This window comes from Crocodylus porosus, unplaced genomic scaffold (assembly GCF_001723895.1).
Source record: "Crocodylus porosus isolate Cpor-Errol unplaced genomic scaffold, CroPor_comp1, whole genome shotgun sequence".
In the NCBI taxonomy this organism is placed as follows: domain Eukaryota; kingdom Metazoa; phylum Chordata; order Crocodylia; family Crocodylidae; genus Crocodylus; species Crocodylus porosus.
The window spans coordinates 25,065,208-25,088,542 of record NW_017728915.1 but is presented as its reverse complement, the minus strand read 5'-3'; the positions used below and the strand labels follow the sequence as shown (position 1 = coordinate 25,088,542).

The following is a 23,335-nucleotide window of genomic DNA, read 5'->3' as shown; positions in this document are numbered from 1 at the left end:
TGCGAAGCCGGTGGCAGTGCGGACTCACCAGTACTAGGCAGGTCCTGCAGGAGGGGCCACAGCCACTCTTCCTGGCTCCACAGGGCTCCCAAAAGTCCAGGGCCGGGGGCGGTCACCCCAATTTGCACCCCCCCAGGGATGGCCCTGTCTCTCCCTTCTCCTGTGGGCCTATATGGTAAAGTCATTTGGGCCCACTAACCCTTCTTTACATTGTGGTCTCATCATCAACTTCATATTAATGACCTTTGTGTGCCACTGTCACTTAGGCACTTTTCAAAATCCTACCCATAAAAAACTATGGAAGTAAATGATAAAATACAGGCGTGTAAATACAGAATTTGCTCTGTGGGAACAAGCCAGAGGCTTTAAAAAACTGTAACCCCAAAATGTTCATCTTTCATTATTGAACAACTGACTTGAACAAAGCAAAGGACAAGCCGTGGAATACAGTCCTGCCCTGGCAGAAGGATAGACAAGATAACCTACAAGGTAATAGGTTTATCCATCTCTAATTTCTATAACCTTGTGTTCCTGCCTTTTAACTTTGATGCTGGAATGCCATAGGAGTTTTTTGAGCCATATGCTCACTTTGCAGTGCTTTTGAAGGATATTACACTCATTAACTATTAAGCACCTGGAGGAACTACTGGATCTATTACTATTACCTAGATTTAATACTTTATATTTGGCCGTTCAGGCAAGAATATCTATTTTTGCAATAGATTTGAGCTGGTATATATAGTATCAACATGTATTTTTAAAAGTCAATAATCCAAAGGGACCGTTACCATCCACCATGCAAAATGATTCTTAAAGTTCCAGCAGAATATTATAATACTACCATGAAAAAGTAAAAAAATTAACCACACAACAGATTTTTTGGAGGGGAGTGGGGAAGAGGGGGATGACAGAAAATGTAGATGTTATTTTAGTCAGCTAATAAATCAAGTGGATAAAAACCTGCCAAAACAACAGTCTGAGAACAGGTTTTATCAAATGTGCCCACTGAAGAGTTCAGAATCTGATATTTTGGAGGTGCTGGAAATTATGGTTGAAGACCTTCAGTGTCTTTTTGGATTCAGCTTTGACTGGTTCTAAGAATGGGGTAATTTGTGTTCTGTTTAATGAACATCATTAAAAAAATAATTCATAAAAACAGTTTATTTGTAAAGAATGAAAATATAATCTGCATCAACATTAACACTTAACATTGAAAGTGCCAATGCTGTTTCCAGGTACAGGGATATTTTCTGAAAATTCAGCTAATGCACACACCAAGACCTGCACACATCAGCACATGCCTCCACTTGCCTGGGTTTCCAGTGCATCTTGTAATGAGTGGAAGAAAGAGGAAGTGAGGGGAGCTATCGCTAGAGGACCAGGGTTGAAGGGAAAACAGCTAGTGCAGGGTTCAGTTATGATGTCATTTCCACCAGGTTCTGCTGATTTAAGTCTACTGGTTTTCCTCTTGACTTAACTTTAGTGCAAGGTCTGAATTAGGCCCACCAGAATGAACTCTGAATGTTTCAGAGGTTTGCAAATTGGGCAGTAGTATACATGTTCCTCAGGGTCCTGATGCTGCTGCCCCAACTCACATGAGTAGTAATCAGTGAAACTACTCACGGAGAAAGGCACTACTTTATGAGTAAATGAATCAACATCCAGCTCTAAATCAGTCTAATGATTTTATTTCCCCCTTTTAAACTAGTTTTCGTATGCTTATTAGTGTTATTTTAACAGCTGTAAAAAGATTTCACTGAACAAACAGTTGATAGTTTGTTAACTGCTGTATTATGAATGCTTTTATTCCTTTCAGTGTCTAACCACATTTACAGCTGAGTAAGTAGAAGCACATACAGAAAGAAAGGCTACCATTCTGTATACACTCCATATTTCTGCCATGTTCACTTAGCCTTCAGATATCAAATACATTTGCTGTTCTAACCAAGAAAGAGAATAAAACTTTGAAATAAGGCTAGAAGTTGCACATCTCTATAAAAGTTATCTGCCTATCACTAACATCATTCCACTAATTTTTCCAATCTTTCATAGTAGGGAAAGAGGAAATAAACTACTTTCCAGTTTTTCTTTGCTACTTAAATAAACAGGCCATGTGCGGTAAATTTAATAGTTTAATTAATGTGCAATCACCCTTTCCTCCCAAATATCTGACACCAGTCAAAAACTCATAAGTTAGACTATAATAGGTAACTCAGGAAAATGATCTATTTACTTATTCCAAACTAGGCTGATGATTGTTTTATTTTTATACGAATCTATTTCTTATTTAATAAATCCACAAGAACTCTGCAGATGACAGTCCCTTCCTTAAGGCACAAATACATTATAATTTCTGGCCATAAGAGCACAAGTTTTCTGACAATCCACTTCCACCATATATTTCAGCCTTGGCTTGGAAAGATCAACCTGGAGGATGGAATGGTAGCTCAGTTTTCAGGACTATTAAGTCACTGGCACAAACATGCCAATCATAAAGATCTGTGTGACATGGACAAAATCAATTTATTTAATTTACTTGTCAGCCATTCAGGGTGGTCAAAGCATTTCAGGAGCCTCTTCTATACACTTAAGCACCTGGAGCAATCTAAGACTTATTCCAGCAATCAGCTGAGGAGCTGGTGTTTCTATTCTTGCTTCTGGTTATTAGTAACTTTCCGTGAGAGTAGTCCTGCTACTTTCAAGTGGGGCTTCTGCAGAGGAAAACACCATTCAGCAAGAGTAAGGCTGCCAGAATCTGACCCTCCCATACACTTTCGGTTGGCAGTACCCCATAGTAGCATGAAGCACAAACACTTGAAACTCTGAATGCTATACACAGAGGAATAAAATACTATGCTTACAATGAAAAAAGGTACTGATGTCTAGCCAGTTCCACAGGAATTGTTTTAACAAGTCATAGGGCAGGCACATCCTTTTAAATTAGATTTTTGCATCCGCATGCATTCAACTAACTGTTATTTCCAACAAAATTGTTTTCTCCAATATAAAGCTCTCATAGTTTTTTTTTCTTTTTGGGTCTTTGTTGTTGACACCTAGGACTTTTGTACAAATAGGTTAGTAAAATATAAAAATTTAATGAAGACTCACTCATACCTGTTAAAAATATCTTATTTTGTAATGTCATCATTACCACTGCTCCACTGTGACCACTAGAAGAGTCCTTGGTCTTCTGCATTTTGTTTTGTTAATAGAGACTTTTTTCTAAATTTTTGTTTTACAAAGTAGTGCTGGTGTGAAAATGCTTTTTATTAACACACGTTCAAATACTAGCATTGCCATGGTCCCTAATTTCCCCAAAGACCTAATCCTGCAGAAATTGCATCTCAATATACATTCTGTAGGAGACGAAGGCATTATGCCCTTGCCAGAATCTGGCTGTTAGTACATTTGAAGATACACTGCTCAAAGTATTCTTGCCTTTACGAGCCTGTTATTGCTATTGCTTTAAGTAACTTCCCCCCCCTTCTCCTTTGAGGGCACTGAAAAAAAACAAAGATGTATTTGTAGTGTTGTCAAATGTGGGTTCTCTTTCTTTTTTCTTATTATACAAAATCAGCTGGAGACAGGTGGACACAGATTTGGGTATCATTTCCACTAAGGTAGTAGTTTGCATTAATGTTAATGGACGCCATTGGTAGAATCCTGGCTCATTTAAGACAAGGGTAAAACGCTTATAGACTTCCATGGGGCCAAGAGTTCACCCTGTGTGTCTAAATGCCTCCCCTTGGCTTTGAAAACTCTATCTGTAACTTGTCCAGTTCTGATGGTGCAAGCCCTGTCCTTCCCCACCCCCTTCAGGTGTAGAGGGACGCCAAGGCCAGGTGCTGTGAAACTGCTGGGATGTTGCCACATGGCAGGAGTGGGGTGGGAATCTCCAGGCCTATACAGGGCTCTTTATTTAATATGTAAATGTGCTCATTAAATGTTCTCCCCATGTGCTCCCTTCAGGTGGGAGGCAGGGGCTGCAAGAGCTTAGTGTCTTCCATGAGCACAGATAGGTAAGATTAACAATTTTCTCTTAAACTGGTTTTTCAGAGCAGCAGAGCACAAGCTCTCAGAGGAAGCTGGTAGCTCCTCAAAACCATCTGAGGCCAAATTTGGTGGGATCTGAACACAGCTGTACTCACAGCACCTGTATCTGCCTCAGCCCTACAAATGCAATTCCTACCAACATAAGCAGGAATCACCTTCTGAATCGGGAAAGAGTTTTGTGATCAGTGTTGTGCCTTGGACATGACAGCTGACAGGATGCGACTGAGGTTGTGGAAAGGAAGCTTATACACAATCCGGTACTCTGAAATGGACCTTGACCCCTAGGAGGACCTTCCCAGAGGGGCAGATCTAGACTGGCCAACATGGCAATGCCTGAATTGCCTGCGCACGTGAACTGGGAGATCAAAAACAAACATGATTCAAATGGGGCTATTCCAATGACATGAATATATGTGAGTTCAGAGAAGGGCAGACTACAGAGAACCTGCTCATTTGCTGACTCAGACCTGTATGAAAGAGGACCTTGCTGCAGCACTGGAAAGAGCCATCACTTGTGCACAATTCTGGAAGAATGTCTAGTTTATGAGAAGGATACAAGAAGATGATGACTACCCTCTGGCTTTGAAAGCAGCTCTGGCCTACTGGCTATCACACTGCCTAAAGAGCAGAGCAGTACAACTCACATTCAGTGGGTGTGCAAACAGTGCAAGATGCAGTGTCCTGGTAATATTTTAGGAGCATGCCTATGTCAAATAGGAAAAAACAAGTTTAATTTTCCACTCTTCTGTTTTTTTGCTTTTTTTCTTTCTGTTGACTTACCACAAAAGTCATACTAATTTTGCACAGTCCCTGACCACAAAAATCAATGCAAGTTGCACTACTGAATTTCCAAGGTGCAACTCATACTGGGCATGCCTACACGTGCATATTAATGTGACACAAAAACCTCTGGCGCTTACTGCACCATTTTATTGCTCCCAAGCACTGCATTTCCATGTGCGTCCCAGACCACAGCATGTTGAGCTGCCCCAGCTGGCGCAGGGAAGGGGGCTCAGCCTGCCAGCCCAGGGCTGCTCTGACCTAGCACAACGTGCTGCAGAGATGCTGTCTGGGGAATGAGGGTTCTCCAGTGCAGGGCTAGCTGGCAGGCAGGCCCTGCACCAAAGCACCCTCCTGCCCCAGACAGCTGCATCAGCACCCCCATGTGGTGTTGCTGAGTAAAAAACTCTGCAACAGAATAGTACTTATATTTATAAGTACTACCCTGTTGCAGAGTTTATTACTCCAGCCTCATAGCCCTGCACATGTAGACACCAAGACATTTCCTGCGGAGCCAATTAATCAACTGCAGTAAACGCCTTGCATAGATGCACCCACTGTTATTAACATTCCCACTTTTGTCTGAAGACTTCCATAAGAGCTGCACCCACCTCTTCCAGGCAGGCTGGAGACTGGGACCGGCCACCCTTCTCTACTTACAAGTGATCTGAACACTGAGACTGGTCTCACCTAGCCACATTTCTCTATCACACTTAAGCTGGTAAATGAATAATGGCCCTTTTTATTTTCACATTTGGTTAAGTTGAAGTATTTTCTCAGTGGCTCACTAAAGAAACTAAATGTGTCAGGAATGATTTGTAACAAAATAATGTGGAAAGGGAAATTCAGACAACAAGATGCTTCTTTTCACACAGACTAGGAATGCCCATATGCTAACTGTGTTAGGAGGTGAGCAGATTGCAGGGGCAAATGCAAACCTGAATGGCATTTCCAGGGGATCTGCAGCAAAGTGGAACGGGGGTAAAGGAGATGGCAGGCTCACTGTAAGGACGCACCTGCTAGCAGCAGCAAGGCATGCTGACGCTGCCTTCCGGAAAAAAAAGAAAGACCTTCTCCTATGACCTGTTGACAGCATGGCGTGGAGAAAACTGTCCCTAAAGGAGGAAGACCCCACTATGCTTGCTACCTAAAAATGTCCTAGATTCCACTCTGCAGTGTGGTGAAACTAGAAATCTATTCAGTAAGTAAACCCTGAACTGGTAGTCTCAGTGGGATTACTGATAAAGACTTCTCCAGCTACTTGTCCATTTCAGTTCGACTGAGAGACATTCGTTCTCAATATGCCCACGAGTTTGATTCTGGTCTCACTGAAGTCAACAGCAAAACTTCCACTGAGATAACTGGGAACAGAAATAGGCCCGTAAGTGAATACTTAGACCCAAAAATTAAATTTAATTAAAATATTAGAAAACCCCAAGGAAATGTGTTTGTCTAGGTCTCTATTTTTCTTTTTATGTTTTTATGTTTTATTTTACAAATTTATATTTGACTTTTACTCTAAAGCCCTGCCATGAAAACTTTCCAGTATTCAATAACAGCATAAATACTAGCACCTTAATTCTGCCCATGCAACTTCACTGAAGTCATAAGGCCAAATTCACCTTTGGTGTAATACCACCATAAACAGTGGAGCCACATTCACATTAGACGTGAATGCATCCCAAGGAGCTTATATGGGGTTTATCTGAGCACAGAGTGTCTCCTACAACATCCTTCACCTTCTCCAAACTGCAAAGCTGCAAACTTGGGCGCGGACAGCGCTGGCCCAACTCAGCAAAAGAAAGGCATAAACCCCTGAAGAACAGTATGACACCAGAGATTAGAGTCCCTGAGTTACACATTGTCTGCTTTCTCAAAAGAAAGATTTGCTGCTGCAAAAGTTTCTACTAGTTCTAAACGCATTACCTGCCAGCACTGTGTAGCATCTGCACTCCATTAAAACACAGACGTAACAGGAGCCTGCCCTTTGGACTGTGATTCCTTCATCGTTTCAGCTTTACGTTGCACATTTCAGTTTCCAGTGCTTGCCAACTGATTCTTTCTGAGTATGATCAAGAATAACGTTGCAAATGCTGCATAGTAGCTTGCCACCATCCACATGCAGGATTCCTTTCAGGTACTGCTTTATGTGGTCCTCAGCAGATAAAAAAGCAGCAATTTTAGCCTTTGAACGCACAGCATACTACAGTCGAGTGAAATCATCGTAGCACATGTGAACACTGCAATACCTCTGCTTTGCCTGTTTGTCCTGGTGCGCCTGCTCTGATAAGCAGGCAGTTGTCTCACTGACTGTATGAGTTCAGAGCAAGGGGTGCATTCATGCTAAGCTAATGACCATCCTGCTTGAGCAAATTTCAAACAAGAACAAATCAAGCAGGGTGAGAACCCTGATTTTATAATATAAAAAAAAGATATATACATACATCACTGCAACCCAGTAGACTGAGCCAGGCCGGGATTTAGGAGCTCCTGAGTTCTAATCCCAGCCCTGCAGTGTCTCCCATTTGTAAAATTGAGATCACGGGCTATGTTTGCTCCTGCCATAAGCCTATTCATAAATGGAGTTATGCTAGGGATGAATGAGGTTTAATAATACTTATGTATCTAAGTGAAGATAAGGATATGTGAAGTCATTATTTAATGACAATGTAAAGTACAGCACTCGATAAGGATATCTACACTGTAATCAATTTAATATTAAATTCATATAGTAGGGATATTTGGCCAAATCAAGAAAATAAATGTGGATAAAAGTAAAAAGTAGCTTTAACTGTATTTGCTGACTCCCTGTTCAGTAATCTTTAGTCTTTTATTATTTAAATCTGATACCTTGCCTTGCTATGTATTTATTCTATTTAAATATATACATTTTTCTCTTAAAGTCTTCATTAGCCCCGGAACACACTGGTTCTGATTTCACTTATAACTTTGGGGAAACTCCAATGAAACCAAGGGAATCACGTGGCTGTGAAGTCCGTGGAACAAAAGAATTAGTTCCTCAGCTACAGAAGGCAAAACACATATTACCATCAAAACATGACTCTAGCGCTTCACTTGTCTTTTAGTCGCACGTGTAATCACTTCCTTGGAGCACCTGTAATCTCCAATGGCATCTGGTGTCTGTTACTTTCATGCCACGCGTGTTCATCCCCCGTAGAACTCCAGTGAGGTCAACAGGGTTACCTACGGGATCCGTTTGGTCCAACGTATTTTCCAGGAAGAACCATTACAGAGAATTCAATAACTACTGGACTTGTTAAAGACTGTGGTAAAACCCTTGCTGACCTCAGATAAAGGACCACATTTGTCTCAGATTCACCTCCATTTACTTCAGTGGGATTACACAGGAAATTCATATGGACCAATATCTTTTAAAATCTTAGATATCATAGGTCAACACAAGCATGTAAGTCCTTAATACATAGCCCCACACACATGCACCTACCTACAATAACCACCAGTGGGACATTAACAGAATTAAGCCTGGAGAAATTCATTTGTAACATGTTCATGCAAACAGATACCCATCACCTACACAACCTGGAGAAGCGGTTCATAAGCATTCGAAGGAGTTCATGAAATAGTCTCCTGAACAGACCATTTCATACCATGCCTGTGTTTCATGATAGGGCTTACAGAAATCAAAATTTGACTTGTACTAGATAAACAACAGTGAAATTCAAAGGTCAAGTACCAGGAGGTAACACCACTTCTACTGCATTTTTACAGTGGTTAACTGTTACCTCAGGACATTATTTCCAATGGAAAGACACTGTATCTTCATCTTTACATAATTCCTCTATGTGGTGATGAAGCTTTGGATGCACAGCATTAAAAGAAAAAAAAAATCAATAAAAGAGAATCCCCTTTGTTTTGAGCGTAAAGCCTGCTGTAACTGCAACAGAGAACACACACAGAATACTTTACACCGTGTTCATCAACATGAAAACCGGCTCTGCTAGCACATAAGAGTCAGAATCAGGTTACTTCCATAACATCCTGTGGGAGAAGTTTCTCAAAATATTCTGCTCATGCTGATGCTTTTAATGCTCCATTTTAATGCTCTGAAAACTGCGGCATATTTAGTCTATGCTGGTGGTGCCACGGTTGGGTGAGGGTTAGAAGGGAGCAGAATGAAATGGAGAAATGAATAATGAAGAAATTGTAAAACTAACAAGTGTTTTACAACTCAAGAAACTGCAGAAAATCTGGGTGATGCTCTGAACTGAAAAGTGTCAGGCCCCTCTATGGTTGTTGAAGCCTCCTGAAGCTCTGCAGAGCCCTCTACAAAACCTAGACCCTGTCTGCATTCTCACCCGTATCAGGCAGCATTGCAAGAGAATTATTAAAGAGGTCAATGGAAAGAGCCATTTGCTTTGTGCTCAGAAACAATAATGTTGCCAATGAATGGAAAAATGAAAGGTGGAGCAGCTGGAAAATGAAGACAGGGCAAGCTACAACAGCCTGGAAATCCTGCTCACCACTCTTCCTTACCAAAATTATTACCCCCTTACCTTCCACCCCCAACGCTATGTGAAAAGCTGACTTGACTGTTGGTTATGTCAGTCATAAGGATGGTGCTTTCAGTGAGAGGAGACTAGACCCTTCCATAATCAAAAGAAACTCTTGCTGTTCTCCCCAACAGATTGTCTAAGCTGACCAAGGAAACACAGTCTGTGTCTCTAATCCTATTTTCGAGGCATCCCCTGTTGTACGTAGCAATGTAGACCCACTTACATTTTCAGGAATCTGATAAGCTTGAGCTTAACGTCTGTTTCCTCCCCCTTCTTCACTTGTTTCACCCCCAACCCACAAGTAATGCAACATTCATTCCTGCCAAAGAATTTCAAACAATCAAGGCTGTACCTACATGCATGTGGATAAGTATTACTTATAAGGAAAACAGCAAGCACAGATGAGGTATGCAACTTTTCCTTGCAAATTCCTTTCAATTTCTAGGTAAACATCACACAAGTAATTCATTCACGATGAGAACCCTACGGCCAGCGTCCAGTTAAGATAGGAGGTGCGCGACCTTAGAGTGAAGTCTGCCCCCACCTCAAAGGCTGGGTAAAGTCCACTAGCAACAGCTGTGTTGTGCAAGGACAGGCAGGACTTGTGGGGCCAGCACAGAGCTCAGCTCCAGAGTCACTCCCTGCATTTTAATAGACAGGAGGCAGAGCACAGGTGGGCAGGTACAGGCCCTCCTGTTGTCCCTGTGTCTCAGAAGTGAGGCTTTAGGGGACCAGAGGGCCTGACGTGGCCTTATGGCTGCAGCTGCACCTGCAGCTTAGCTTCCTGGGGCAACAAATGAAGATCCCTTACCCTGTGCAGCTCCTAGTGCCCCATCCAGCTACTCATACTATGTTCAGAACAAGGATTTTACCCTGTCATGCAAGAAAGCAACAGGCTGTATAAAATGATTACTCCAAGCTGTAATCCTGCTATTGTCATTCTTTTCTCTTCAGAGAGACCGAGTCACGTTCCCCGCACTACGGGGAGGTCACACAGCAGCTTCCTGTGCGTACGCTCAGCAGAATGCTAATCAATGCATTTCCTCCTGGAGCGGCACGAGAGGTAAGCTTTGAAGTGAAGCGAGGGAATGGTTACTGTATCCACCTTGTGCCAAACTGCCCCATCAACTGCAAAGCGTGGGGCCTTGGATGCTAGTGGATTAAGGATGAATGATACTTTACACTATTCACAGGAGGATTACATGGCACTGTACAGTGCAGTAAACACACCTGTGAAACAGGAACATCCCTTTTTACAAATGGTGAGAGTGGGTTTTAAGATAAACTACTTATTCCAAAATCCTGGCAATAGAATTCAGGTGTCCCCACTTTTAGTCCTAGGTATCCTTCCCTTCCTCTCACCCTGCTCTGGACGTCATCATCAGCGACAGAGCTGATGCTTTATGCAGCCACTTCATGTCAAGAAACGTCAGGTTGGGAGTGATAATCCCTCTTCCTTATCTCCAACTCTTTCTCGCTGTATCGGGGGTTGTAGGCTTTTATACAGACATTTTGAGGAGGCAGAGAAGCACCACTTGATCCTAAATAATGGTGGTTTTACACAACACTGTCACCCAGCATTCCCTTGGAAACCAATGGGACTTTTGCCCGAGCCACAACAAAGTAAGAACCACACTATTTGGCCCTAAATGGTCTGTGAATGATATGAAACAGCAAGTTACTTTTCAAGTCAATGAAAGTTCTAGTGTTAATACAACACAAGACTGTGCACAGTCATTAAATTGTCGAAAACTATTTGTACACTTTTAATTGCTCTCATCTGTAACACAGGCCTATTTGGTTTAAACAGCCAAATTCCAAGTACGTGACCCACAAGAAGATTTGCCTCTCTGACAAAATCATGAATCACGAAACGTGGTCTAAATTATACGTGTGTAATGTTTATGCCATAGTCTTGAGTCTTCCATACACCTCTGAGGGGAAAAAAAGTGACTCCTCTTTAGGTTTTTGCCTTAAAGTTCATGAGTTTTAAGTTCAAAATGTATATTTAATATAATGATCCTTTTGTGCCTGAAGACTCAAAAAATCTTTGCATTTTGGATAGCATACTACGGTATAAATCCCTAAAGTGTGAGCCCAGTTCTGTTCCAGTGACATCAGAAAGATTTACCATTGGCTCTGATGGGAAAAGAGTGAAGTGTGCAGTGGCCTGACATCCTTATTCCATTTGAACTGCCTAATGGGATGAAAACCAAGTGCTAAGGAAGAACATACTCCACCCATGCCACTGCAGGCAGAAATGGAGAGGGCTGTGGATAATCAGGCAAACATTAAATCTGTATCTACAACTGTGAGGTCCCAACAGCCCAGAATGACTGCAGAGGTGGTGCAATGGGGTAGCAGATGTCACTCCAACCAACAGGAAAGATTCTGGCCTCAAAGGTTCTGTGTTTCATGACCACAACCTGATTGCAGGGTGGCAAATTCCACCCCCACCACACTTAGTTCCCTGTTTAAGCCCAAAGTCTTGTGTGAGACGGGTGAATTTCAGTCTAAATGCCAATGTATAATATGCTGCCATATCTTCTAAATGGCCATAATTTTCAGTTTCAGATACGACAGCAAAAATATAGACATTCGATAGCACATTGGCAAATACATCCTGATAAAAATGGCACAACACTGATTGTGTATATGCAGAAACATGAGGGGTAGGGACAAAAGTTGCACATAAACGGGCTTAAGTGATCAGAAACTGGTTTAAACCTGTAACAGGGCAGAGGTTCAGTGTACATACACCAGTTTCAAAATGCCTGAAACTGATTTAAGGTTGAATGTAGTATCAGACTTAACTGATTTATATCAAACTGGATTATGAAATTTCTGTCCCAGACCCCTTCCTGGTTCAAGTTTAATCAGCGTCCCCCAGTATTTTGCAGCCCTGAGCTGGGCTGGACTGTGTTGTCTGCTCCAGAGAGCAGGGCTGCCCCCCTCCACTCCTTAGTAGGAACAGTGAGGACTGTCTCACTGTCGTCCCAGCAAACCCCTGCTGGAGGCTGGGGCTGGGGGGGGAGTTAAATTTCCCTTCCCCTGAGTACAGACCTGCCCTGCTTGCTTAGCTCTGGCTGCTACTGTGGACTACAAATCCCAGAGGCACCTGCAAGCAGGAAGAGGAAGTGATGAGCAACCCTGCAGAGTCCTGCTTCTATGAGTCTGGAGCAAATCTGAGAGGTCTTGCGGGCAGCAGGAAGAGGAAACACACAGTCCATGCTGGCTAGCCATGCTCCAGCACCACCTGGCTTCTGGCTTGAGCCACTGCAAGCATGTGGCTGCATTTCCTGGATCAAAAGTGAATGTTTGTTCATTTGCTTATTGGTTCAAGCTTTGCAACTTAGACAAACCAGCAGAGACTGAATCAATTCAGCCTCAGGCTTTTTGCCTGTTTGTACTTAGCTGAGTTCTCAAGCATGAATATCGCTGAAAGAATATACCTCAAATCATACCCAAGGAGTCCTGACTGGGAAAACCAAGACTTTCAAAGCTGAACGTGAACACTCTCCTTAGCTCATGTGATTGTGATTATCTGGGAAATTTCTTTATGCACATCTTAAAATTCTGGTCCATCTTATGAAACTGCTATATCAATTGGGGGCTTTGTGCATGTGGAATCATCAGCCATATTCTGGACAATGGCTTTTCCAGAATCGTGTAATCCTGTAATTGTGATGGATCGTATTCAAGTGGGAACACATTATGGTACTGACTGAAGCATAGGGAAATCATTCCAGCCAAGTTTGTCTGCATGGAGAAGGTTTGGAGTCGGGGAAACAAAACCAAAAAGAGATCGGGGATTAAGACCCTCATGGACTTATGGGGAGTTGAGATGGATTCACAGAGACATAGAAAGCTTTAGTGAGACAGAAGAGGGCACACTGTGGTGTCAAAGCCAGTTTAACTGCAGGACTAGGAAAGGAAGAAGGAAAATGGTTGCACAGGAAAGAGGGGGAGTCAGGGATTCAGAGAAGCCCTGTACAGGAAGGGGGCATAGACCACTTATGGATCCTTGAGCCTAAGCCCAAGGGATGCTCTAGAGTGATGAGGAAACTGAGGCAGAAAGATTCATGGAGTTATTTTGTCTACAGCTTCATATTTTTTGTGCCAACTAGAGTAAAAACCCAATCATTTTGGAACACATATATCATCTGCATCTGTTTGTTTCCATCCGAAGTACACGTAGATATAACCCCAGAATGCCCACATAGCTGGAGATCTCAGAAGGGGTGTACTTATGCTGTTGAGGGTAGCGCATCTGGACTACTCAGCTGCACAAAGCAATAGACAGAGACCCTTGGTCAAAAAGTGTTCCAGAAACACCCCAGAAAAGGCAATGGTTATATGCGACTCACATTATAGGAAGCAAAAGAGCAGGCAGTCACAAAGTGGCAGGACCCAAACAGAGCAACATGGGGAGTGACTTGCTGGGAGAGCTGCAGTGGGACTGTGCTACAACTGTTACAGGGCAAAGCGGTACAGAGGGCTTTAGCCAAGAACAGAGGACCTCTCTCTGATCCCAGGAACATGGGTACATAAACTACATTCATTCAAAATCTCAATCGTCTCATGTTTGCTTCCTTTTATTCATCCAGGGTTATTACAATTCTTAAATAAAAGGACAATACAGTAGCCCAGAGCTGAAGATGACACAGGTATATATTAGCCAACAATGTTTCTTGTCAATGTATCTACCCAACATAGCAGGATACCTAGCATGAAGAGTGAGCACTTTCTGAGTCAAATACTAGATATGGTGGGAAAAAATCAGACAAACATTTTGAGAAAAGTTGTTCTCTTTTTTCTGATCGTTTTCTGATCAAAACATTCAAGGACATTTTGAAAGATTCTGACTAGCTCTGGAAGATATGGATTTGGGACCTGACTCTGCTCCAGTGAGAGGTTTGTTACTGAATTCATTGGGGTAGGACCAGAAGCTTTGGTAGCTTGTTGCTATCTACATGCTTGCCCAATAAGAGATTTTTAAGAAGAGAACTACCCCATCATATTGAATAAATAGGTATAATTTTCAATTCATTTTACAGATATCATAGATCCTTCACAGCTTACACATCTGTCATGTAAATCTGCATCAGTGTGTAATACGATAGTTTTAGTGTCAATATGGTGAAAACACGAATGAAATTTCTGGAGGGGTGAGCGCTCAAATATGAATAACTTGGCTGTTTATTTTAAAAGTGAGACACTGGCTGTGGGTGTGCACAAAGGTGTCTGAAATCAACAGCCGTTTCTTTTATAGGCCTCTAACACAAATCTACCAGATTAAAGCTTTGTTTTCAGAGTTTATTAAAAATAAATGAATGAAAAAAAAAATGGAGCACTCAATGCACAAACCCAGCTAAAGCAGAATATCAATATTCTTGCTCATCCAAGGCACTTACTAACTTTTCAAGGGAGTTTTAGTAGACAAGAAAAAGAAGATCAAGCCCCCAAAATGCAATTCTCCATTAAAACAAAGGTCAATAATGGCAGTGCTGAGATAATTTTATCCTTAATTGTCATGGGTGTGTTGATTACATTTGTTGTCCATTCCTTATTTTTCAGAGGGCTGTTTTACCTCATTGCCTTTCAACCTTTGAAAGGCCAACTTGGTTTTTTTAACCTGCTGTTTCTATCAGATGAAAAATGTATCATACTCTAATCATGATTAAGGTAAAAAACTGCAGATTTTAAAAGTATGTTTGAAAGCATCTGTTTATCTTCTCAGCCACATGCTGCTTCACTGTTTTCTTTTTCAAACCAGACAACCTGCACAGATCATCAAGGCACAGCATTAATGTGCCTCTCACAGGAGAGAGCTTTATACTTCTGTCACATAGACAACTGAGTTCCCTTGAAGGACATGCACCATCACAGAGTCTATGAAATTTAACGAATGGAAACAGGACTACCATGTTTTAGGACCAGATTTACTCAGAGGGCCAAATTCTCTTCTTACCAGTTATCCTGATGACAGTAACATCAATGATTTCACCAAAGTCACTTCTGAAATTACACTGGGAAACTAAGTGCAGAATTTGGCCCACTGAATTCAAATCAATGATTTCTCATGAGTCAAGGTTGTAGAGTCAAACTCTTTATTTTCATAAATTAGAGCTGACTGTAGAATGAATGAATGGCAGAGCAAAACCAAGCCATGAGTGGGTTGAGCACGGTCAATCCTAACAAATTACAATAAGAAATATATGGCACTGCCTCCTGTTAGGCGTGATTAATATCACAGCATAGGGGTGACTGGAAAGCAGGTATAGGCAGGAACTTGTCATATCTATATTGGCTTCTATTAGACCTGATCTTTTAAGATACTGAGAATCCTTAACTTCTGTGGGACCCAACCGAGTGTATTCAGGACCAGAGGGAACTGGGCCTATTATAAGTCAATTAAAGCATAAAGGTGATTTAATGTTTTTTTTTATTTCCCGTAAGTATGGGATATGCATAAATGTAAATACACACACAATGTCCATGTATGCATGTAAGTACAAATGACTAGCTAAAAGTATATCTAGGATTTCAAAGCATTCAAAAGCAAACGAAGAATGGAATGCAGTAAACAAGCAAATTATCCTCCACGCTTTCATTTTAAGTGTACCAAAGCTTTATTTTCTAGAACTGTACCCCACATTGACCAAAGTATTTAAGTAGGTGCTTAATTTTAAGCATATGAAGATCAGGCCTTTTCAGCAAAGGACCTAAACACATACTCACATGCTTTGCTGAACCAGGCCTATAAATTTGTTTAATTTAGAGACTTGAAATGGTGATGACCAAACTAAAGAGTTTAACCTGTCTGAGTAACCCAGTAAGGTCTGTGTGAAGGCAAATATAGTCGTATCTCCAAGTGTAGCCAGGTACATCATTACTGCAGCATGGGTTTACACTGCTTCTGCATTATTATTAGCTGCCTCACTCAAAAATACATCTCCTTTTCTCCTCATCACCTGAAGACCAGAAACCCCCTCTCATTCATGACCACAGTAAAAGCAATCTCTGTCCTCATGAGACATCCCCAGATCAGTGAAAACAACGGTTCTGTGAATTTCTCTCAAGAGCATGACTGAGGACTCAAACCTGTTCCTGCTGAAGTCATTGGGAGTTTTGCCACTGATTTCAATGAGAATGAGAGCAGAGTTAAGTGTGGATTTGGGTAACCATCTAAGTCAAATATTGAACACTGCAAGAAGCCCAATGGCAAAATTAAACAAAACAACCAGAATTTGTCTTGAAATATGAAGTGTATACTTCAATGAAACTTCAATACATACACGGCAAAACTTTTCTTTAACTGCTGCTACCAAGTGTATGCTGTTACTCAAACTTTCAGATTCAAAGGTCCAATTCTGCAAACTCTCAGTCCTATCAGTAGATTCAATGAAGTAACAGGCAAGGATTATTTGCATAAAAGGGTTTTTTTTCAGGCTCAGGCCTTATCAGGTATCTCAATATATATGAATGTGAGACACCACAAAATAAAGTATCACACAGTACACCAGCATCTAGGTAGGAATGACACTGTTCTTGTGATTAAAATGCCAAGAGGGATACACTGCTGTTTTAACAGATAGAAGAAACAGGTCTATATTACAATCAAAATGCCTTAAGCAAAATCTGTGTATTTATTTTTGGCATCTTTATATTTTTGCAAGTTATACAATTGAAGTTTCTATTAAATAACTCTGATATGAGGCGTATTTTTAAAATAGTGTCAGCAGTGATTTTTTTTAATGTGCAAACAGATGTGCTACTCCACTGCAATTGCTGCATACTCTCAGTATTTTCTTTGTACTATGAAACATCCGTCTGTTTTTCTGTGTTATAAATCTTTCCCCACTGGATTGATTTCTTCCTGGCAATTAAATACCAGACTGAATTCTCGAAACAGAAGATGTCCAGAAAATCATGTTGTTTTTGCCTAATTTAAAAATATTGGCATTTCAATGAATGTTGCTTTTCCACAGACCAGTTCAATACACTACCTATCCTTGGAATGAAATCACAGCCATCTGCTTTATGACATCAGAGCCATTTCAAGGTGTCTCCATAAATGTCATTTACTGCTTGGGAAACTGCCAAATCTGTGAGAAAAAACCCTAGTTCTTCGAAAGGGAAAAATACCTTGACAATAATGATTCACCCAGACTCTGTCTACCAAAAAGTCTGCTCCTTTGTAGAAATACAGGTCTTGTTTACAATAAAATCCATTGACCTGAATTCTGATTTGCATGTGGGATCATTTTAACTAAATTACACATCTATAGATACCAAGTATACTCCATGGGGCACTCTGATTAATATGCTTTTAACCCTTAAATAACTGGCATTTTTCAGGCTATCAGAGTAGGGCATGAACCTTTCACATGTGTCTTTGCATTCCTTCCATGGTGCCAAACAGGTTGCAGGAACTAGGCCTTAACACAAGACGGAAGCAGCTGTGTGTGTATATATTATATGCATGCAGGCTCCATTGTCTTAAAGTCCTGACCAGGATTCAGTAATCCTAATCAGACATGTCATTAGCATGGACAGGAAACAATTACACATGTTTGATGTCATAGGCAGTTGCACAGAAATGTGTTTTAGTGTGCTGGTCATTCTGTTGAAAATGACTCGTGTCACTGGTGTTGAATAAGCGAGTACACATCAGCTGAGAGCTCTATCAAACAAGAGAGCTGCAGCCATATTTAAAGCTTTTGCTGGCTGACAAGTATAACCTTTAGCTTTACTGAATATAATTTCCCCCCACAAAACGTTTTTTGTTTTAAAAGAGATCAGCCGTTCCATAACCCTGTGAATAATCTAGGACAGTCACATCAACAGGTACGTCAAACACGTCAGTCTGGTGCGGAAGATGTGGAGAAAGGAAATGAATAGGCTCTCTGAATAATAGATACATTTTTCAGTTGTTTTTTTCTTCCTTATACAACCCTAGCAAAGTTAATGTATAATTTGGAAACTGAATTATTTATAAGTTGCGAATACATAATAAAACGCACTTCAACCTGAAATATTCTCCACAGATAAACGTGTATCTCCATGCAATGAAAAGAAATAGGTGCACAGCCTGAAAACACTGAGGTCTTACCTGGAATCTGGATACTTTGTCAAGGTAGCCAGGCTGCTGGTGTACATGTGTCCTCCTACATCGATGTGCACAGGAGCATTGGATTTGGTGAGTTGAGCTGGGAGAGGAATTCCTTGAGCAGCCAGGGGAGAAACTGGGGATCGTGTTAGAGACAGACGGGACATGCTTCTTCCCTCCTGGAAATGGAAGACAAAAAAGAACAGTTTCTCTTAAATATAGCAGCGTGTTACCTTTCTTTCTAGTGTGATCACAGATCTAATCAGATCATTTTTGCATCTGCCTGATCACATATTCAGCTAACAAATTATTGCCACCACTGTAATTAAGTGTATTTGCATCATTTTCTTCAAAGTACCAGAGGGGAAGAGAAAGATGCTTATTAGCAATAAGAAATCAAGAAAAATTTTTTTCAAGGTGTCAGCCTCAAGGGGCATAAAACAAACTGCAAAATTCTAATTAAAGGTCGCGGGCTTATGTGTTAGATGTGAAATATCCCCTGACAAACGAATAACCAATTTGTGAATTGGGATTCAGGGGTTTTTGCAAGTTTGTCTCAGTAACGAGACACCTCTAAATTAGTGACTTCCTCAGTACCTAAGGCATTTAGTTTATACATGTAGTAAATTTCACATCAAACTAAGAACAATTTTAGGTTTTATTTTTAATAATTGTGAAATAACTAGATAACTTTTGGTTAAATCTTAATATTAGATATAAAAAAGAAGTAATAAGCTCTCAAACTGAAGGTAATTAATGCCCAGAAGCTCTTAAGGCAGAAAGATACATAAAATGACCAGTGTTTCATGACAGAAAGCTTTCATGGCTACTATATAATGTCATGTGAAATTAGAAATATACATACACACAAACACACGCGCACAAACACATGTATATATAATAATCATGTGTATGTTTATTACAAGAAAAAAATTGAAATTAACCAAATTGCAGCCAAAGACTTGTAGCTGATTTACAAATCCATGTGCTGAATTTCTGTTTCTCCTAAATTAAAGTAACATTATTTTTGTAAAAAAGACCGGAGATGGGGAATAGACTTATTAAAGCAAAAAACCAGTCTAACCATCTCTTTAATAGTATAAGAAAAAGATAATGACCGATTCTTTATTAGGTACTAATATGCATCTCATACAGCTGATTTAAGTTAAACAAATCATTATACAGAACGTATGTTACATGGAAAAATTGTTCAAGCTTTTGCAAGTTTTAGAATATGCCCATTCTTTCTGTCCCTTATGTGGAGAGCAACATATGTAAAACATTATAGTTAGAGACATTTTTAAATATAATCTAATTTTCCTGGTATTTTGTTTTGCAATCAGGCTACCAAACATCTAGGCTCTTCCCAACATCTGATAGGCACTTTATATACTGTATTACAAAGTGAATTTCCATTTTTCAAAGATTGACTTGACCACGTTTCTTAAAATTCCAAAACTGGTCTCACTTTTTAACAATACATATTCTGCACACTATACTTGTTCAAATCATCCAATGAACTCAGTATTCACAAGAGTCTTTAAAATATATATTACTTCTGACCTACATGGAGAGGGATTCAAAACATAATTAATCTGGACATCTTCATACAGGCACCACAACATCTTAGCTTCCACATTTCGTCTAGATTAGCTCATAAGTATTTTCTACAGCTAAAGTTCAGAAATACATCACCCCATTATGAATCCACATCCTTTTTTCTTCAAATGCAGAATGGACATCTGCACTGAACACCGAACAAAACATCAACACTGTCCTGGAACTTCTGTGTCAGTCGACGTGAAATTGGCATTAACATTTCTACTATAGCACCACCTTCAAGGAAAGTGATTGAATCCTTTTAACAACTGAAGATGTTTCTTCCTACAAAGTCCTGTTGTAGGCATTCTTAGGAAATGTGTCATATAACCCAAATAAAAGAACTTTTAAAAACCATTTAACATCTAAACCAGCAGAGTCTTTTAGCATTTAGCTTTACAAATGTGGATGCTATATCTATCTACCAACACAGAGATTTTTTTCCCTACCAAAGAGCATTGTAAACTCATGAGCATTCTGCACTTAAATGTAAGGGTCAGTAGCTACGTTCTAAATGTCAACTTTGCCTTTGTTCTGACCCTAACTATTATCACTAATGATAAAGGTACAGACCTTGCAGGATACAGAGCTGCCTGTATATGGAAATACAGCTCATGTAGATGTACATAAAAAATATGCCTAATTAGGGCTTACCCACACCCCTTGATACAATTTCTAAATGAAATCAAAGGACTTGCAGTACTCTTTAAACAAGTCTTACATTTAACTGTTTGTCTGGAAATACAGACGTACATTTTAAAATATGCACAGATAGCTAAAGATCAAGTGATCTGAGTCCATTTGTGCATATTTAAACACTGCTGCTATCTTATGATTTTGTTTAATGTTAGTATACCAGCAAATTCCTTGATCTGCAAACTGTCTGAGACTCGTACTGAGGCCATACCCATACAGTAGAGATATTTAATTTATACTATTCACTGGAGGGACCTTTTGAACAATCCTCTGCTTTTGGCATCTCCCAGCTAAAGTGTGTGTTGAAAAAATGCTTAATTATAGAAAATCACCAGCAAACTGAAATAGTTTTCAAACTTATATGGATTTTCATACTTACTGAGGATGTACAGAGGGAAAGGGCAGATGAACTAAAATGCGGGTTTATTGTTTAGTTATTGAAGATTAATATTTTAAAAATGACCCAAAATGTTGATGAAAGCTCTGGAAGCCAGTCATATTTTTGTTAATCAAAAGGGCATAATGCTGAAACACTACATAAGTCAGGTAAGGACTTCCATTCATCTTAAATATAAATATTCCAAATTCTTTAAGCTACCTTAACCCTAAGTTTACTGACTGCCTTCTTCAGCTTCTTCTCTCACGTAAACTGACCTAAAATTCACTGCATCAAGTAATGTATTTCTTTTATGCACAAAGCTAAAATCCTAAAAGTACTTATCCTGTGAAAGCCTTTATGCATGTGTTTTCTAATACTGATGTGAAATTAAAACCTTTAGGGTAAATATTGCAGAAACACTAACAAACTTCATTTATTAAACCATGTAAAATAATCCCTACTCCTCAGCTGTCTACAAGAGGGTATAACATCACTACCAGTGGCACAAGCAATAACCCTGTTCTCATAAGTAACACAGGAGCCTGCTAAAGGCAAAATCAATAGAGCCTGATTCCCAAATTATCTGAATATTTGGTTTTTCAAACATTGCACACCAAGATCTTTCCCAGCCAGCTCATCTTTTCCTGCCTTTCTAAGCTAACTGCATAAGTACTGCTTGTAAAAACTATTTGCCCATGCAAAGTGAAATAATCACAATGCCATGCTCATTTACACACAAAATGATTTTGTGTCCCATTGTGTTCACAGTTGTTCAGCTCTCTAGGGGTGATTAAACTAGCTCTGCTGCTACAGCTTGAGATGATTTCACTGAATCGTTTCTCCATGAAGTTGCTTCTTTGCTAAGCTGTTATTTTAACCATAAAAGGTAAACAGAAGGCAGTTGTAAGAGCTCCATTCAGCTCCATGCCCAAGGCTATAACCCTAGGGCAGAGAATGCTGAAAGACTGCAGAATTTTCCAGGGTGTTGCCTTTCTTGCTCTAAAGCCTTTAGGAATACTGTTCATTTAATACACACTCTAGATGATACATTTCAGATCCTACTAAAAGAAAGACTTCAAAAGTGTAAGAACTTTTGGGCGGATGAAGCTTTCCCACCTCTGCACATAGCTTGGGGCCATGGTAACCAATACTGCTGTTGATGTTGGGAAAATACAGTAGAAATAAACTGCACAAAGCCAGGCAGACAGATAGGGACAGGGGAGGTGAAAGGTTGCAGAAAAGAAACAACAGTCTGGAAGGGATAACAAGAAAAAAAGGGAAAGAATGAAAAAGAAAGCAGCTCTGAAGGAGGGACAAAGTTAAATCAAGGAACAGACACTTAAAAGACTACAGATGGGAAGCAGGGCTAATTAAGGATGTAAAAAGCGCTTTGTTTCTAAAGTTTATTGTTGCCAGGATAAAAATTAATTGAAACTAATGCTGTTATTCACTCGTGCAGTTTAATTCCTTCATGCACATTTAAGACATGAAATGAAAACTGCAGGTTTAAGGACCTGCCATGAAACAGCTCTCTAAGATGTTGAAAGGGGGCATCTTTCCACCCATATGCAGTCAGCTAGCTGCGTGTATCAAAGGCACAAAGTCCAGTCTGCTGCAGGACCACTGGCTCGTCTTTAATGAGATCAGCACCAACATCTGTTCCCTGACTGGTTCCTTTATTGGATTCTCGTTGAAGCTTTTCCTCCCCAGAGACCTTGATTTCTTTAACAGCAGATCTATTATCGCACTAAGAGTAAAAGCCCCGGTCTCAGCCCCCGACCCCCCCAGCTCAAGCCCTTTTGGAGAATAACCAGCTAAAGAACTTAACCTTGCCTTCTCGTGGCTTCATGGCACTGCCTCTTATTTCCAGGGCGCTTGGGTTCAGCCCAGCCAGAGGGTCAGCATGTCAGAGACGTGGCAATTACCTTTGTCTCTGTACACACGTACAAATAACACCCAGCCTCTCTCTCTCAAGCGACTTGGAGGCGAGTGTGGAGTTGGGGAGCCCAGCCTGAGACAAAGAAGCGATCAGGTTATTGGAAACCCTCGGCCAATGGCTTACAAAGATCAAGCGCACGCTCACACCTTGGCGCTGCCGCACACACCGCGGGCCCCTTGCTAGGAGGGGGCTTCGCTCGGAAACTTTTGGTGAGCTTGTGCAGCTCTGGCTTGGGGGGGGGG

General features: G+C 40.5%; 1 protein-coding gene across 6 annotated transcripts in view; it reads right to left on the bottom strand.

The window, feature by feature from the left end:
- The window catches only part of KCTD15 (potassium channel tetramerization domain containing 15), a 52,179-nt gene that overhangs the window by 26,663 nt on the left and 2,181 nt on the right, over positions 1-23,335 (bottom strand). The window contains exons 1-2 of one of the 6 annotated variants that reach the window (XM_019535858.1): positions 22,983-23,321; positions 18,484-18,659 (exon numbers count right to left, since the gene is read on the bottom strand). In XM_019535858.1, the coding sequence (XP_019391403.1) occupies positions 18,484-18,659; positions 22,983-23,003 (197 nt within the window). In that variant the 5' untranslated portion in view covers positions 23,004-23,321. Of the gene's footprint in view, positions 1-6,759; positions 6,989-18,483; positions 18,660-20,175; positions 22,830-22,982; positions 23,322-23,335 lie in introns of those variants that run through there. The other 5 variants (XM_019535859.1, XM_019535857.1, XM_019535861.1 and 2 more) reach the window with 5 other exon arrangements.